The sequence below is a fragment of the Natator depressus genome, chromosome 1 (assembly GCF_965152275.1).
Source record: "Natator depressus isolate rNatDep1 chromosome 1, rNatDep2.hap1, whole genome shotgun sequence".
Classification (NCBI taxonomy): domain Eukaryota; kingdom Metazoa; phylum Chordata; order Testudines; family Cheloniidae; genus Natator; species Natator depressus.
In genome coordinates this window covers 107,340,586-107,357,544 of record NC_134234.1, presented here as the reverse complement: position 1 = coordinate 107,357,544, position 16,959 = coordinate 107,340,586, and the positions used below count along the sequence as shown (strand labels likewise).

Genomic DNA, 16,959 nt, shown 5'->3' with positions numbered 1-16,959 from the left:
ATTGAGGGGATATATCAACGCTGCAATAAAAGACCACAGCTGGCCTTGGTCAGTTGACTCAGGCTCACGGGACTTGGGCTGCAGGGCTAAAAATTGCAATGCAGACATTCATGCTCAGGCTGGTGCCTGGGCTCTGAGATCCCCACAAGGAAGGAGGGTCTTGGAGCCTGGACTCCAGCCCCAGCCTAAATCTCTACACATGTCAGCAACTTACGTGTTACCCTGGATTTGAGGGATGTGTACCACAAAATATTATCAAGCCAACTGCAACCACGTTATGTGCATTCAGCCGCTATTAATTAATAAAAGAGAACACCGCATAGTTAAGGGTTAATTGGAAAGCAGGCTTTTAGAGGCAAAGTCAAAACTAGCTGGCAGTTTCTGCTAATCAGAATGGGAGGAAGGAAAAGAAAAGTAAACAAATGAGACTGAAAACCTTGGTGGTTAGGAGACCTTAAGTCTGGGCCCCTCTAATATTAAAAGTTTATTGAAAGTTAGGAGAAATGATAGCTCATAGTGACCTCCCTGCTGGGTTATGTGTTTTGTAACAATGTGTTATAAAAAGACTAGATAATAGAGCGTAATTTGGAGCAGTCCTCCGAAGTCAACTTGAGACATTTTTCCCCCTGACACCTTTTCTCCCCGGCAGGTGAGCAACTAGTCACTGCAAACCTGCTGTTAATTACTCACTATCGTTCCAGATGTTAGGTAAGTATCTGGGATGTTCTGAAACTATTGCTTATCTCTGAGTGTGCTTAAAAATCTAACGATTTTAGATAGAGCACACTTACTTGCATTAATCTTTTATCAGACGGACTTGCTGTGTTCCCATTGATTTATTCCCGATACCGGCTGGAGTGAAATAGTTACATTACCCCTGCTGGGGGTTCTGAAAATCCTGAGTAACAGAGGCATCCGTTTTATGAAAATATTTGTCCTTCTTTATATGAACTATTCACGTACTAATACAATTCAAACTGAAAGCTAGTTAAGAGATCTAATTTTAACATGTACAGTATGCATTAAAAAGTTTACCATCACCCTTGTAGTTTAAAGGGGGGGAAGGAGAGTGGTCTTTGGCAGAGGAAAAGGAAAATCTTAAGATGATTTGGGGAAAATTAAAAAAAAAAAAAAAAAAGAAAAAAAAAAAAAAAGCAGAAACACCCAATCACTGAAACTAACAAAACTGGAGAAACTGCATATAAATTATTCTCCAAACAGTTTTCTTTTGCACAGGAAACAAATGTAGGCAAGACCTACTTCTAAGTTTCTCTCTGAATTCAAAAAGAATCCTTTGCCAGTGAACTTGCTTGGAATCCGCAATTAAGAGCTTTCACAGTACAGAACAACTGTACCTGTATTCCCCTCAACAGTTCAGCAAAGGCAACAACTCTTGGCTTCCAGCTCCCCAGCTGCTGCCTCTTTTGGGTCTCTCTCCCTTCTGACCAGAATATTCCCAGGCTGAACAGTTGTCTTTCCTTTACTGTGTCATTCCCAGTCAGGTTGTCCTAAGACACCTGCTTCTATTCTCTTCAGAGATGGGTAACAGAGTGATTGCTACAAACATAAGTTACCACACAACTCTTTGTAAGCAAGCCTACTTTATAAGGAACAAAGCATTACAGAGAAAAACATAACAACAACAACAAAAGAACCTACATGGCATGTTAATAAGTTTACTAGAGTTCATCCCAACACTGACATGGGCTCTGGTAAGTGCAGTCTTTTAATTTCATTGGGTGACTCCAGGTTCTTGTTATTTACCCCTTCACATAAAACACTTCCTTATTTACTTTCTCCATACCCTTCATGATTTTATAGACCTCTATCATATCCTCCTCCCCTTATTCATCTCTTTTCCAAGATGATCAGTCATTTCCCAGTCTTTTTAATTTCTCCTAATATGGAAGCTGTTCCATACTCTTAATCATTTTTGTTGCCCTTCTCTGTACTTTTTCTAATATATGTTTTTTGAGATGGGGCAACCAGAACAGCAGATAGTATTAAAGGTGTTGGCATACCATGGCTTTATATAATGGCATTGTGATATTTACTGTCTTATTATCTATTCCTTTCCTAATAGTGCCTAACATGAGAAATAAGAAGCCTGAGTGTATTAGTATCTTAGCTCACTCAGATACTATGAAGATATTCATACACTACAGACAAGATCAGAGTTAAGACAGATGGATAGAGCCCTAAGACCTCCACTCTCTCATGAGAGAGGAGCAGATCTTACAGCCCTCTTCTTTCCCATCTTCACTGCCAGTCAAAGAAAGATATAAGCGATAATTACAAACCTACATTGCATTCTTATATGCATAAGTCAGCTTGCTTAGACTAGCCAAAAATATTGTAAAGAAAAGGATACACAAAAACCCACTCTTCAATACAAATTTAAATGGCCAATTGCTGTAGTTGCTTTTTCCCCTTGGGAGAAATAAAGTTACAGAAGTTAAATTTACCACTGAAGCAAACAGACTGCACCTATCTCTAGCACAGAGATGATGGAAACACCAGGCCTCGCTATGTAAGTGACTGGGATTCACCTGCCCTGACTACACTCACATACTGAAGCCTTGGGTGAATACAATATTTAAACAAATCCAAATAAGCCACACAAAAGGGGATTGAGAAGTAGGCCCTTTCTACCCTGTACTGACCCAGAAAACATACACAAACACAAAACATGGCTCCTAGAGTTGATGTGCTTTTTGTACGGTGCCTAGCAGAATGGAGCCCGTATCCTGATAGGCTTTGTCTTCTCTGCTAAAAAAAAGTGCATATTCCACCTCCAGGTAACGAATGTGCCTGAGCTATCCCCATGGTTAAAACACATTGAAGACGAGACATTTTAGTTTCACCACAAGGTAAGCTTGCAAAGGTCAACCCTATACCCCCGCCTGAAGTTGGCGTTGACGTGTTGACCACATAGCGAAACTAAAGCACCTTATCGTCACTGTGTTATTACCTCAGGGATAGCTTATGTATGTTAGTTACCCTGAGGTAAAACACACACCTTTCTTATCAGTGAAGACAAGGCCAAAGAGGCCTCTTCTACAACACAAATAAATCAGCTGGTCAAAATTTTTAGACAATTACTTTTTACCTTCAATTTCAACCAAATTTTGGACTTTTCATTGAAAATTCTAAACTTTTTGTTTTGCTTTTAAAAAATCTGAAATGAAATAAAAATTTCAAATGGAAATGGAACATTACGATTGTTTTGTTTCAGTTTTTTGTTGAAAAACAGAAACATCTCATAGAAAAGTAAACATTTTTAATGAAAACCTGTTTTGTTCAAAGTTTTTCACAGAAATAAAAACTGATTTTTGACCAGCTCTAAAAATAAAGAGAACCGCCCACTTGTTAGCACACTGGGACGGTGGGGGCACAGGGCACAGAGTCTTTTCACTAATATAGCATCTATACATCATCAAATAATTTTTTAAAAATAAACAGAAGGAAGATAAGTCACAGTTTCAATGCAGAAGTTCCCAAAATCACTTTCTTTCTCCATCACATTCAGGATACTTTAACCTTCTGGTTTAAGTGTTTCTTGAATCTACTGTTTTGTAAATTCCACGTTGAAATGTCAAGATCTCTGGAAAACCTAGCAATCCAACTTCTTGTTACGGTCACTGATTAGCCCAGCATTTCGCTTCACCAGAATTTACTATATTGTACACACAGCTTCCGGCATTAGACTGAAACGTGAACTTTGGTGTGTTGACATATGACAGCAATAATGCAAGACTTCATCTTGGAATATTGCGTAACAGTTTGTTCCTCTCTGTGTAGAAATATTTAAATGCTCTTTTTTCCAGCAAGAATATTGCTTCAACTAGAATAGGAAGTTTATATTTATTTATTAGCAACTCCTCCAGTGCGTGGGTACACATTTGCTTACTGATATTGTTCTTGGCAAAAAGTTTTCAAACCTGGGTGCCTAAAGTGAGTTGAAGCTTAAGCATTTCAGTGATTATTTTTGATCATTTCCATTTTGGTGATGAATCTGTTAAAAAAAAAAGGGGGGGGGGGTTTGGGGACAACATTTTCTAACATAGGAGCCTAAATATAGAGTTAGGTGCTTAACTTTAGACACCTGCGTTAGAAAATGTTGGCCTTTGTTTTTACAGATTTACTATCAAAATGAAAGTGATCAAAATAAACCACTTGGATGCATGAGCTTCAAGCCTCACTCTGAGTTTCTGATGGTGAAAATATGACTTAGGGCTTGTCTACGTGGCAAGCCAACAGCAAGCCAGAGGATGAATCTACAGTGTACAAGCTTGCCTCCCATTTGAAATGGGAGTACATCAAAGTGTACTTCTTAACTGTTAATGTGTGGTAGCAGAGTCCACACAGTGAGTTAACGTGTGGCAGTCTAGCATGCTGCAGATTCTCACTGTGGCTTGCCATGCACCAACTTGCCACGTAGACAAGCCCTAAGATCTATGACCCTCACCACAAAGGCTGGGCAACTTCTAGTTTTAACTTTTCTCTTTAAATTATAGTTACTCACATTTAGTGACCAACAGATCTTGACTACTACCAGTCATAACAAAAAGAAATTGTTTATAGAAATTTCATTTGAAGGCAGTTTTGATTTACTTATAGCCAGTAATCCTATTACAGATGTTGCTTTCGAACTATATTTTAATAGCTCCATTAAGACTATTACACAATAACCCCACTGAAAAATATTAGTTTAGCTGCACAAAAACTGACAACTTGGTTTATAAAATTCAGTAACAAAGATGTAGAGCAAAATACTAGAGTACACATTACCTTAGCGTTCTCAAGTAGTACGTCATCTCTACCTAAACCAGGTCCTATGACAACTGAATGCAGTCGCGGCAACCACTTTTCCACTTCATGAACAGCATTAGGACGGTCACTACGTAGGGAAAACAAGTACAAAGCATTTACTTTCAACACTCTCAAATCTGAAATCTAGCATCTCCCATGTACATCTGAGATTAGCCAAACATTACTGCTATCATGCTGGTTTTTGCCCCCTACTGAAATAAACAGATTTTTGTTTTGTTGAAAGTTTGTTTTTTCATCTTACTGGGGAGAGGAGAATTGGGAACCATTTGGGGCCTGAGCCTGAGGGCTCTCTAAGGAGTGGAATGCCTGTTAGCAAAGGCCCCAGTCTTGCAATTAGATCTGTGCAGGCAGACTCTGATCCCACAAGGAATCCTGTTCACTTGAACAGGATGCTACTCAGATGCACAATCAATGCTTTAATTAGGAGTTCTAGGGATCAGGATCTTTATGTTCAAATGCCCAGCTATTTCATTAGTTAAAAGGACTGGTGTTCTCTGTTCTATATAGAGCTCAGACTCCCCTCAAATCACTACCCAAAACTGTAAAGAAACCATCTTTGAAAAACAGATTTGTGGTAAATGATATGTCTATTTACTTATCCTTCACCTTTACGAAGGTAAGGTTCACTGACATTACTGTAAGCCTCTACTGTAAAAAAAATGTCAAACAAGTTGAGTTCTACAAAATTCTGATTTGAATTTTAAAATATGCCAGTATGAGGAACTTGGCAAACTACAGTATAAAGGTAAGTGCCACTGGAGAAATAATAGATTTCCTTTAGATTAGTACATGAGTCCTTGTGTATACTAGAAAAATGCAGTTGTTTAATGAAACTGATTTAACAATTGAGTGAGTTCAACTTGTGCAAACCCCCAATACAGCAGTATCAATACATTATCAATTTAAGAAAGGGTTAAACAAGTTTAAATACATCTAGGGTTATGGGTCTGCACTGGTTTAACTAGACTGATTTTTACATCTATTTAGTTAAAACAGTGCATCTTTCCATATTGGAAAAAGCCTCAGAGATAGAAGAGATCTCTTAGACCTAATCATTCTCCCAATAGAATTGTTCCCTACGATACATGCTGTATTTCCCCAAAGGAAGATGAAGGTTACTTACCTGTAATGGAGTTCTTTCAGATGGACTCTGCATATTCACACTACTGGGGATGTGCCAGTGGGTACACCTCAGGAAAACCTGCTCAGAGCAATGCCAAATGAGAGCATCACCTCCCACCACTCCCCTCTGTGTTCTGGAACATTCCAAGGCTGAGGCTACGAAAGGGGGCTTGACGTCCTCTGCCACTTCTGTTCCTTCCACTTCCTCTTCAGACTTAAGATTCTGAGGAGAAGGTGGGCAGGGAGTGAGACAATGCAGAATCCATCTGAAAGAATTCTCATTACAGGTAATTAATCTTCATTTCTTCTTTTAGTATCCTCTGCATATTTCCACTCATGAGATAGTTTGATAAGCAGCACTTCCTGTAAGGAAGGTATGATTTGGGGTCCTAATTGAACAGGGATCAAAGTAATGCTCTTCCAAATTGCACATTCCACTGAGATGCTAAGTCTAGGGAGTAGTGTTTTGTAAGTGTACATACAGAGCTCCAAGTTGCAGCTCGACAGATCTTCGCAATTTGAACATGTCTAAGGTGTGCTACAAAGGCTACAATTGCTCTAGTAGAGTGTAATCTAACCCCCAAGGAAGGTGGAATGGATACTAGTTCACAGAGCTCCTGCTTGCACTGCCTAACCCAACTAAGTAGCATCTATGAAGAGAGAGAGTGTCCCTTATGGTTATCAGCGTATGAAATGAAGACACTGTTAAGACACTAAGGGTATGTCTACACTACCCGCCGGATTGGCGGGTAGTGATCGATCTATCGGGGATCGATTTATCACGTCTAGTGTCGATGCGATAAATCGATCCCTAATCGCTCTGCCGTCAACTCCTGTACTCCACCGTGGCGAGAGGCAGAAGCAAAGTCGACGGGGGAGCGGCAGCAGTTGACCCCGATCCATGAGGGCGTGAGGTAAGTTGACCTAAGATAAGTCGACTTCAGCTACGTTATTCTCGTAGCTGAAGTTGCGTATCCTAGGTCGATCCCCCCCGAATGTAGACCAGGCATAAGCCTTTTAGCATCCAAAGTATGCAGCTCTGTCTTGTCTACATGAGTACAAGGTGTAGGGAAAAGACACTGGATAATTAATAGTTTGATTAAAAGGTGAAAGTCACACACCACCCTGGGAAGGAAACTAAGATTAGAGCAATGCACCACCGTATCCTCTGGAAGACAGTGAATGAAGGATACACCAGGCAGGCATCTAATCCACTCATTTGTTTAGCTGATGTCATAGCTATGACAAAAGCCATTTTGATAGACAAGTAGAACAAAGAACACTCTGCTATGGCCTCAAAGGAAGTCTGCGTAAGGACTAATTTGAGATCACAGGATGGGACTGAAACTTTTATGCATGGATACATACTGACAAGTCCCTTCATAAATTCCTTTAACGTATTATGTGCAAAGACTGATTTATCTACCAACACATTACAGACAGCTATAGCTGTTAAGTGAACTTTCAAAGGAGAATATAGAAAATCCCAAATGATTTAATTAAAGCATTCCAGAATAGACTGAATTGCTGCTACTGATGGATACATGTTTCTTGCTTGCCCATTTCACAAACTGTTTTGTAGGTTGGTTACAAATTCCAGAATGTTAGTTCCTGGAGAAGGTGTAAATCCCTCCCATTGCTGCTTCACCAACTGCAATGGCCCCTTAACCTCACGGCCATATACAAGTTCAAACGGGGAAAACCCTAAACTGGGGTGAGGTACAGCTCTGTAGGCAAAGAGCAACTGCTGCAACACTAGGTCCCAATCATTGGAGTGCTCATTTACGAATTTACGTATCATGGCCCCCAAAGTTCCATTAAACTTCTCCACCATGCCATTTGTTTGACGGTGGTAAGGAGTGGCAACCAAGTGATTTACCCCATGAGCTTCCCAAAGGTTTTTCATAGTTCCTGCCAGGAAATTAGTCCCTGCATCTGTGAGGATGTCAGAGGGCCAACCTACCCTGGCAAAAATGTCTGCTAGTGCCTGGCACACACTTTTAGCCCTGGTGTTGCTTAGAGCTACTGCTTCCGGCCATCGGGTGGCAAAATCCATGAAAGTCAGTATGTACTGCTTTCCTCTGGGTGTCTTTTTTGGAAAAGGACCCAGAATATCCACAGCTACTCGCTGAAATGGAACTTCAATGATGGGGAGTGGCTGGAGAGGGGCTTTGACCTGGTCTTGGGGCTTTCCCACTCTTTGGCACACCTCACAAGACTGGACATAGGTAGAAACATCCTTGCCCATTCCCTCCCAGTGGAATGACCCCCACAAACGGTCTTTGGTCCTGTTCACCCCAGCATGGCCACTAGGATGATCATGGGCTAAGCTCAAGAGCTTGGCCCGGTATTTAGCTGGAACTACCAACTGTCTCTGAGGATGCCAGTCTTCCTGGTGTCCACCAGAAAGAGTTTCCTTGTATAAAAGTCCTCTTTCTACAACAAACCTGGATCGATTAGAAGAGCTGAGAGGCGGTGGGTTGCTCCGTGCCGCCGTCCAAGCTCTCTGGAGGCTTTCATCTGCTTCCTGTTCGGTCTGGAACTGTTCCCTTGATGCTGGAGACATCAGTTCCTCATTGGATTGTGGACCTAGGCTTGGTCCCTCTGGAAGCGATATAGGGGATGGAGCTGTTTCTGTTGACTGTGAACCGCTCTCCGCTGGTGCACTATGTTGGGATTCAGGCTCCGGCTGAGCCTCTTGTGTCGGGTTATCGGCTGCTGCCAGTTCAGGGTCGGTGGGGCCCTCTGGTGTTGAGGTTGCAAGTACTGGATTCAGTGCTGACAATGGGTCTGGTGTTGGTTGCTCGGCTGGTTCCGGTTCTGGAACTGGTTCCATCTGGGTCTCTGGGACTGGATCCACTACTGCTGTTGCAGACATTGGCCTGGGGTCCGGGTCCATCACCTCTGACCGGGTCCTGATAGAAGTTTCCGGAACAGAGCTAGGCCTCACGGCTTGTTTAGCCTGGCTGCAGGTGACCGCTCCCACCCTCTTGGCCTGCTTCACATGATTGGCCAAGTCTTATCCCATCCCCATGCTGTTGGGGGAATCATCATAGACTGCAAAAGTCCACATTCCTGACCAGCCCTTGTACTGGACAGGCAACTTGGCTGTAGGCAAATTGAAAGAGTTGGACTTGAAGGGTTGAATCGTCACTTGGATCTCTGGGTTGATTAAATTGGGGTCCACTAAGGAAGCATGGATAGCTGACACTTGTGCTCCCGTGTCCCTCCACGCGGTGACCTTCTTCCTGCCCACACTCACAGTTTCCCTCCGCTTCAAGGGTATCTGGGAGGTATCTGGGCCTGCAGACCTCTGGTGTGATTCCGGTGCAATGAACTGTAATCTGTTGGGGTTCTTGGGGCAGTTGGCCTTTACATGCCCCAGCTCGTTACATTTAAAACATCGTCCAGCTGACGGGTCACTGGGGCGAGGTGGGTTGCTGGAGAATGGGGTGGTGGGACGATAAGGTGTCTGGAGGGCTCTTTGGGAGGTAGGTGGGGCCTTGGGCGGCCCCCGGTAATAGGGTGTGGTCTGCGGTTGTCCCTTCTGGTCTCCGCTCCAACTGCGACCAGTTTTCTTCTTCTCTGCCACCTCCACCCATCTGGCTCCAATCTCTCCTGCCTCGATTACAGTTTTGGGCTTCCCATCTAGGACGTATCTTTCTATTTCCTCAGGAACACCCTCTAAGAATTGTTCCATTTGCATTAGGAAGGGCAAATTTACTGGAGACTCACCACTTGCTCCTGATATCCAGGCATCCCAATGTTTCACAACGTGGTAGGCATGTCGGGTAAATGACACGTCTGGTTTCCACCTTAGGGCTCTGAACCTCCGACGAGACTGCTCGGGTGTTATCCCCATTCTGACTCTCGCCTTGGATTTAAACAGTTCATACTCGTTCATGTGTTCTCTAGGCATTTCAGCCGCCACCTCAGCTAAGGGTCCACTGAGCTGTGGCCTCAGCTCTACCATGTATTGGTCGGTAGAGATGCTGTACCCAAGGCAGGCCCTTTCGAAGTTTTCTAAGAAGGCCTCAGTATCATCACCTGCCTTGTAGGTGGGGAACTTTCTGGGATGGGGAGTGGTACCTGGAGAAGGATTGCTAGGGTTTGTTGGTATATTCTGCTGAGCCTTTATCTTCTCCACCTCCTCCACATGCTTCCTCTCTTTTTCCTTCTCCTCCTCCACATGCTTCCTTGCTTCCATTTCCCTCTTGTGGGCAGCCTCCTGTACCTCCTTCTCCATCCGCATGAGTTCTATCTGTCTTTCATGTTCCCTTTGTTTTTCCTCAGCCTGAAATTTGGCTAATTCCAGCTGTAGTCGAGCCGCGGATTTTGTCATAATAACCTCTCTGTTTTTAACTAACTTTACACCCAAGGTTTAGAAATAAACAAACAAAACTTGGCTGTAAAATTTTGCTGTGCTGGAATAGAATACCTATTCTCTGATAGTGATTGTCAGCCTACAGAAAAAGACAATTCACTTGTCTCTGCTCTGGGCCCAAATCAAAGCAAAAAACCTCCAACTACTTGGAAACCTGCTTACCCAGCCCAAAGAAAAAGCAAATGGGTAGAACACCCCCCCCCCATTTACTTTTAGGAAAAAAAAAATCTCTGGGTTGGAAGACTGTGAATTTCCTGCAGGAGTTAAGTACCCTGCCTCCAGGCAAAGAAAACCTGCAATTCACAAAGATAATCCCCTTTTGTCTCTGCTTGGCCACAAAGCAGAGGAAAACAAGCTGCTTTCAGTTCCAGCTGCTTTTTGGACTTCCTTTCCAAAGGAAAAAAAGTTTCCTTTTTAAAATCTGTATTTCTAGTTCAAAAAATCTCAACAAGATCTCAAAATGATTTCAGGTTAATCCCACCGCTGCCACCATGTCACGGTTCCTCCCCCACTCTGAACTCTAGGGTACAGATGTGGGGACCTGCATGAAAAACCTCCTAAGCTTATCTTTACCAGCTTAGGTCAAAACTTCCCCAAGGTACAAAATATTCCACCCTTTGTCCTTGGATTGGCCGCTACCACCACCAAACAAATACTGGTTACTGGGGGAAGAGCTGTTTGGACACGTCTTTCCCCCCAAAATACTTCCCAAAACCTTGCACCCCACTTTCTGGACAAGGTTTGGTAAAAAGCCTCACCAATTTGCCTAGGTGACTACAGACCCAGACCCTTGGATCCTAAGAACAATGAACAATCCTCCCAACACTTGCACCCCCCCTTTCCTGGGAAATGTTGGATAAAAAGCCTCACCAATTTGCATAGGTGACCACAGACCCAAACCCTTGGATCTGAGAACAATGAAAAAGCATTCAGTTTTCTTACAAGAAGACTTTTAATAAAAATAGAAGTAATTAGAAATAAGAAATCCCCCCTGTAAAATCAGGATGGTAGATACCTTACAGGGTAATTAGATTCAAAACATAGAGAACCCCTCTAGGCAAAACCTTAAGTTACAAAAAAGATACACAGACAGAAATAGTTATTCTATTCAGCACAATTCTTTTCTCAGCCATTTAAAGAAATCATAATCTAACACGTACCTAGCTAGATTACTTACTAAAAGTTCTAAGACTCCATTCCTGATCTATCCCCGGCAAAGACAGAATATAGACAGACACACAGACCCTTTGTTTCTCTCCCTCCTCCCAGCTTTTGAAAGTATCTTGTCTCCTCATTGGTCATTTTGGTCAGGTGCCAGCAAGGTTACCTTTAGCTTCTTGACCCTTTACAGGTGAGAGGAGATTTCCTCTGGCCAGGAGAGATTTTAAAGGGGTTTACCCTTCCCTTTATATTTATGACACAAACTTATTCCACTTGAGATAATACCTTCCAGTAAACTGCTTTCTAGAGTTAATCAATGCTAGTGACACTTCTGATGTGCAAGATTTCCGAAGGTACATTAGATTCCTATAGGTTATGTAGTCAGATGCAATAATAGGGTGTCAGGAGATAACTCAATAGAAGGGCAGAATGTAATAAGTCTTTGGCCACAAGGAGAGGCCTATATATACCCTTGGAGAGCTGGAAAAGGTCCAAGAACCACTGTTGCCTTGCCCATGCTAGGGGAATCAACATTATTTTGGTTCTGTCTTATCTTCTTTATCACCTTTGGAGGAGAAGGAAGGGGGAAAAGGTACAAGGCAGACCTTTTCCCCACTCCAGTAGAAAGTCATCCAATATAGACAGACTGTCTCTCCCCCTTCTTGAGCAAAACCTCCGATACATTTATTTGCAGACAAAATGCGAAGTATGTCTGAGAACCCCCACAGGGTGAAGATCTCATCTATCACTGATATTTTTAACAATCAGTCATGAAGTTCCATTACATCTCTGCTCTTTTGATCCACCAGTATGCAGTCCTTGCTTACGAGGCGAAGAGCTACGGGATAAATAATTACAAAGCACAACTGCTTTCTTGTGCTGTTGTAGAGAAAGAATTCCCCCATTTGTTCATATAATACACTGCCATTGTGTTGTTTATGAAGACTTGCACTACCTTGTTCTGGTTGTGAGGTAGAAAAGATTTCAGGCAGAAAGGCTCTGTTCCTACATGAGAATCAGGAACTGCTCCTGTAAAGGAAATCCTTTGTGTAGAGATTTTTTTCTTGTTTATCAAAAGCCCCAATGTCTCAGAGAGAGAGACCACTTGAACTACAACCTTGGAAAGGCCTTCATCTGATGAGGTTTTGGTCAGTCAGTTGTCTAAGTAAGGGTAAATTTGAGGTTTAAGATTCAACCCTGAAGACAATGTTGAAGACTGCCTCCCCTTCATCTGGGGCTTTAAAGCCTTTTGCCTCTGTTGTGGCTGGGAAGGAGGGGGCTGTTCATGTGGAAAGAGGTATCTTTGTGAAAAATAAGACAATGAAGAGGAAGGGGGATAGAACTGTCTAGGATACCTGAAAACAAAGTCCTGAGGTCCTCTTTCTTGGAGGCTGGCAGACTTCCCAGCATCTTGTAGTTGACCTCGTGTCCTTCATTTTCTCTTAATTACTGAATAACCCATCGCCTTTGAAAAGACGGTCTTCTACCTTGGATTTAGTTTCAGGGAAGAGAGCAGACAAACAAAGCCAAGTATGTCTGTGTAGTGCAATAGCTGACACACTCACTCTTGCTATTGAGTCCAATGAATCATAAGAAGCTCTGAACAAATGTTTAGCCATTATTTCACCCTCCATTATGAAGGCACTGCTAGGTTTCCTTTGGTCTTCGAGAAACACTTTGGCAAATACTCTATGCTCATTTTCTCCCTTAAGTGGTACTAATAGTGCAATCTCCCTGCCTGAATTTGCCATTCAAACATTGAGCAAAGGAGATGAAAACGCTTTTCCGCCAATTGCATCCCATTTTCTTTCCCTCTCCGTCATAAGGAGTAGAATGTAACTGTCCTCCTCTGGATCTTTATACTGACACTACCACCACATGAGAATTAGAGGTAGTGTGTATATGAAAGAACGAGAACCTTCATACAGTAATTGGTACAATATGCCAGCTTTTTTTCAGCATAGTCTGCCATAATAGAGAAGTCCAAACTGCCTGTACATGTCTAAAATGGGAAGGGTAATCTTAGTTATAGACTGAGAACCCAGAACGCTGAATACAGCATGGGAAGTTTCTTGGTCTGTGATTGATGGGAGAGATCAAAAGTCATGTAATTGTATTGCAGCCTCACATGGGGAGGATGCCGAAGCAACATCAAGATTTTCATCCATGAAAGATTCCTCGTCAAGATCTGGCTCCAAATCCTGACATTCAAATTGAGCAGCAGGTGCCGCTTCTTCCTCTGATAATGCATCAGGAACTATAGTGGAAGAATGCTCCCTAAAACCAGGTGAAGATGACGGATCCAGGAGTCTCTGATCCAAGGAGTGATACTTTTCTGGCTCATATTAGAAAGGAGTTTCTACCTTGATTAGAATGTGGAACATTCCCATACTGCCTAAGAAAGGGCTAATAGGGCCAACAAGACAAGAGCAGTATCTCCCAATCATACCAGTAACCAAAGTCAGGCTAGGAGGGTGTGATGTTCTGTAAGCGCTGTATTTAGGAGATGTAATCTTTCTAATGAGAATGGAACATAGGAGGTATATGGGTATGCTTAACATGTTTCAAAACTTCCTCAGACTACAGCTCTACCCTCGCATCTGATCTTGACTCTGACTCAAATTATTGGAGAAACTACAGGACCTGTCGTATGTAAAACTCAAGAAGGGCAAAATAACTTTATTGGGGAATCCCAAAGGCATTTTAAAATAAAGTGTCATTGGATATCTACAACGATTTGTCTGATCACCTTCTTTTCTCTGGTGGGGAGATTGGAGCAGAAGAACTAACAGGATTCTTCCTCTTTTCTGCTTTCCCTTTGGGAGATGAGACAACATTGTCTCGTTGCAGATGTGACAATAGGTCCAAATGCAGAACCATATGGTGCACTTGCAATACCCCTGTGAGGGCTGATACAGTGTGGATGGGAGATACAGAACCTACTGCTGAATCTCTTCAGATCCAATACAATCTTAGAAATCAGAACATGGCTCTTAACCTAAGATTTACCCCATGCCAGATTTTTGTTTTGTTTAGGATTTGCAGACCTTAGATCTGAGTCTGAGGATTCCCCTGAATGAGATTTGGCCCTGCTTATAGAAACCTTCTTATTCTGCAGAGTTCTCCTTAGAATTGAGTTAGATGGATCTGAAGGTTTCTCCTGTGGTTTGCCTCTGAATTCAGAGGCTGGCAAAGGGATCCTCTGAGAGCTTTGAGGTCAGATCCAATGGTCTGGAATCAGTCCCCACTGAAGTCTTGAATTCTGATCCTGGGGCAGAGACTGGAACCTTTGGCATAGTGCTCTCAACCTCCTTAGACTTCAAGGTAACAAGCACAACTCTCTTATGGTTATGTACAGACCCTTTAAATGTGTCAGATCTGGGAGTTTTTGCAGCCAGAGATTCCTGCAGTAATGAGGCCTGCAGCATATTCTGGCATTCCTTGTGAGTCCAGCAGTTAAAGTGTTGCTAATTGAGCCACTCGAAGAAGAGCGACCCTCTCTGAGGCACAACAGGCATCTGGTATGGGTGTCTGACGCCGAGAAGACTGTTGGACAACAGGCACACCTCTTGAAGCCTTGTCTTCTTGTTTTCAGATCTGGTGGTTGGAACCAAAGTAGGAATTAACTAGCCTAAGAAATAAAAACCTTTACAGAAAATTAAAAAGAACCAGCTAATTAACCATCCTTAAAACTAAAACTGGCTAAATATAAGGCACTGAATTCACTAGAGAAGGACCCAGATCAGATGGGTCTGGAAAAGTAGAGGTCTGGCTGCTGCTGTGGCTGGAAGGAACTGAGGCGGCAGGGGTGCCAGCCCACCCCCTTTTTATAGCCTCACTCTCAGAATACTCATGAGCACAGACGGCAGGGGTGGATGGGCACTTAAGCACACCCACAAGCACTGCTATAAGAAGGTGCAACCATTTGGCTGCGCTCACAGGTTCATTCCCACGAGTGGGAAGACGCAAAGACATGAAGAATATACACTATTCAGATCCTGTTTGGGTGGCTGTGGAGAGAGGGAAAAGGGTTTCCCTACTTGCTGGTGGAAGGGAAATAAACAGAATAATGGTGGAAGGAATTTAGCTCCTCCCTCTCAATAAGTGTACTCTGATACCAAAAGTTGGCATATTTTAAAACCAATTGAAGTTACAAAAAGTAATTCATTTTGTGTGCCCTTTCCACCTCTTTTAAAGGGGGTCAACTTAGCACGTGGACATTATGCTATTAGTAACTATCCTGACTTTTGAATGTTAAGTCTCATACTTCATGGTAACGGACATTTGCTTGTTACTGGAACCTTTGAAAAATTGTAATTAGAGAATAATGAGCTCAAACTGCTACATGTTTGAAGCGTACACCACAGCCTTTTTTGGAAGGAGTACCGCTGTTCATTGTTCTAACATGGCAAAGCTATGATCTACCTGTATTTTTTTCCTCGGCTGTTTAAGCATTGCAGTTCAGTTATGGCCACTGTCCCCCCCATTCCCTGTCAATTAACAGAAAAATCAAACTATCCAACTGGTGATATTATCCAGTAGAAATACGTCACGCTTCCGTAGTGCTACATGGGGAAGCTGTCCAGAACAGCCATTGCAAACTCTAATCAGTTGCAGAATAGGTTTCTCTGCAACGGCTATTCTGGTCTAGGGCTTCTGGGGATGGGGATCAGTTTGCCCTGGGCCCCCAAAACCTGTGTGGTGCTGCAACCCTGTACGCCATGTCACAATGCCACTCACTGGAATTGGACTCCGTGGCCTGTCTGTCATGATGGAGGGCCAAATCTGAGGGGTGCTGCAACCCTGCAGGATGGGAGCCACCATTGCAGGGTGAGAGAAGGGCAAGCTCACCATCCACAATGTCTCTCCCCAGGCCTCCCTGAGTAGAATTTTTTTTTGGAAGGGGGAGGGGGGGGGTTGCTCAGTTTCAGATTTTGCCCCAGGCTCCCAAAAATCTCTGGTCAGCCCTGGTCTGGTCAACAAGCCTTAATATTTTCCATGCACTTCACTCACATGCTAATTAATCCTCACAATACTCCTTTGAGTTAGGTAAGAGGTAGTAAGACACTATGGAAGGCAGGAAGTAGGACTTTGTTTTGCTTCTTTTTAACGGCATTTGCAAAACTACATTATAACAAAGGAATGAGCAGTAAACCCTCTCTACTTTAAGCAAAAAAAGTGTTGCAAGATACTATTACTTGGAAAATCTTGAATTTGCAACATTTGTACAAAAGCTTCGTGTTTACAGATAATAGCCATCCTAGGTGTTTTAGAAGCATCAGTTATAACGATTGGCCATAACACTTGGGAGCAAACATTTAGCTTAGGTCTGTCAGAACTAGCACACTCTACAATGATTTTGTTCAAGTGTGAGGCAGGAGTCAAAAGCATTTGCAGCTACATGAGCTCAACCAGTTCTCTTCAACCCAACCCATGATGCAGTGCCTCATTTGGAAGTT

General features: G+C 42.8%; 1 protein-coding gene across 3 annotated transcripts in view; it reads right to left on the bottom strand.

Moving 5' to 3' along the window:
• The window catches only part of NAXD (NAD(P)HX dehydratase), an 80,787-nt gene that overhangs the window by 35,063 nt on the left and 28,765 nt on the right, over positions 1-16,959 (bottom strand). For all 3 annotated transcript variants that reach the window (XM_074963653.1, XM_074963663.1, XM_074963642.1), the window contains one exon: positions 4,792-4,900. In XM_074963653.1, coding sequence (XP_074819754.1) covers positions 4,792-4,900 — 109 coding nt within the window. The remainder of the gene's footprint in view (positions 1-4,791; positions 4,901-16,959) is intronic.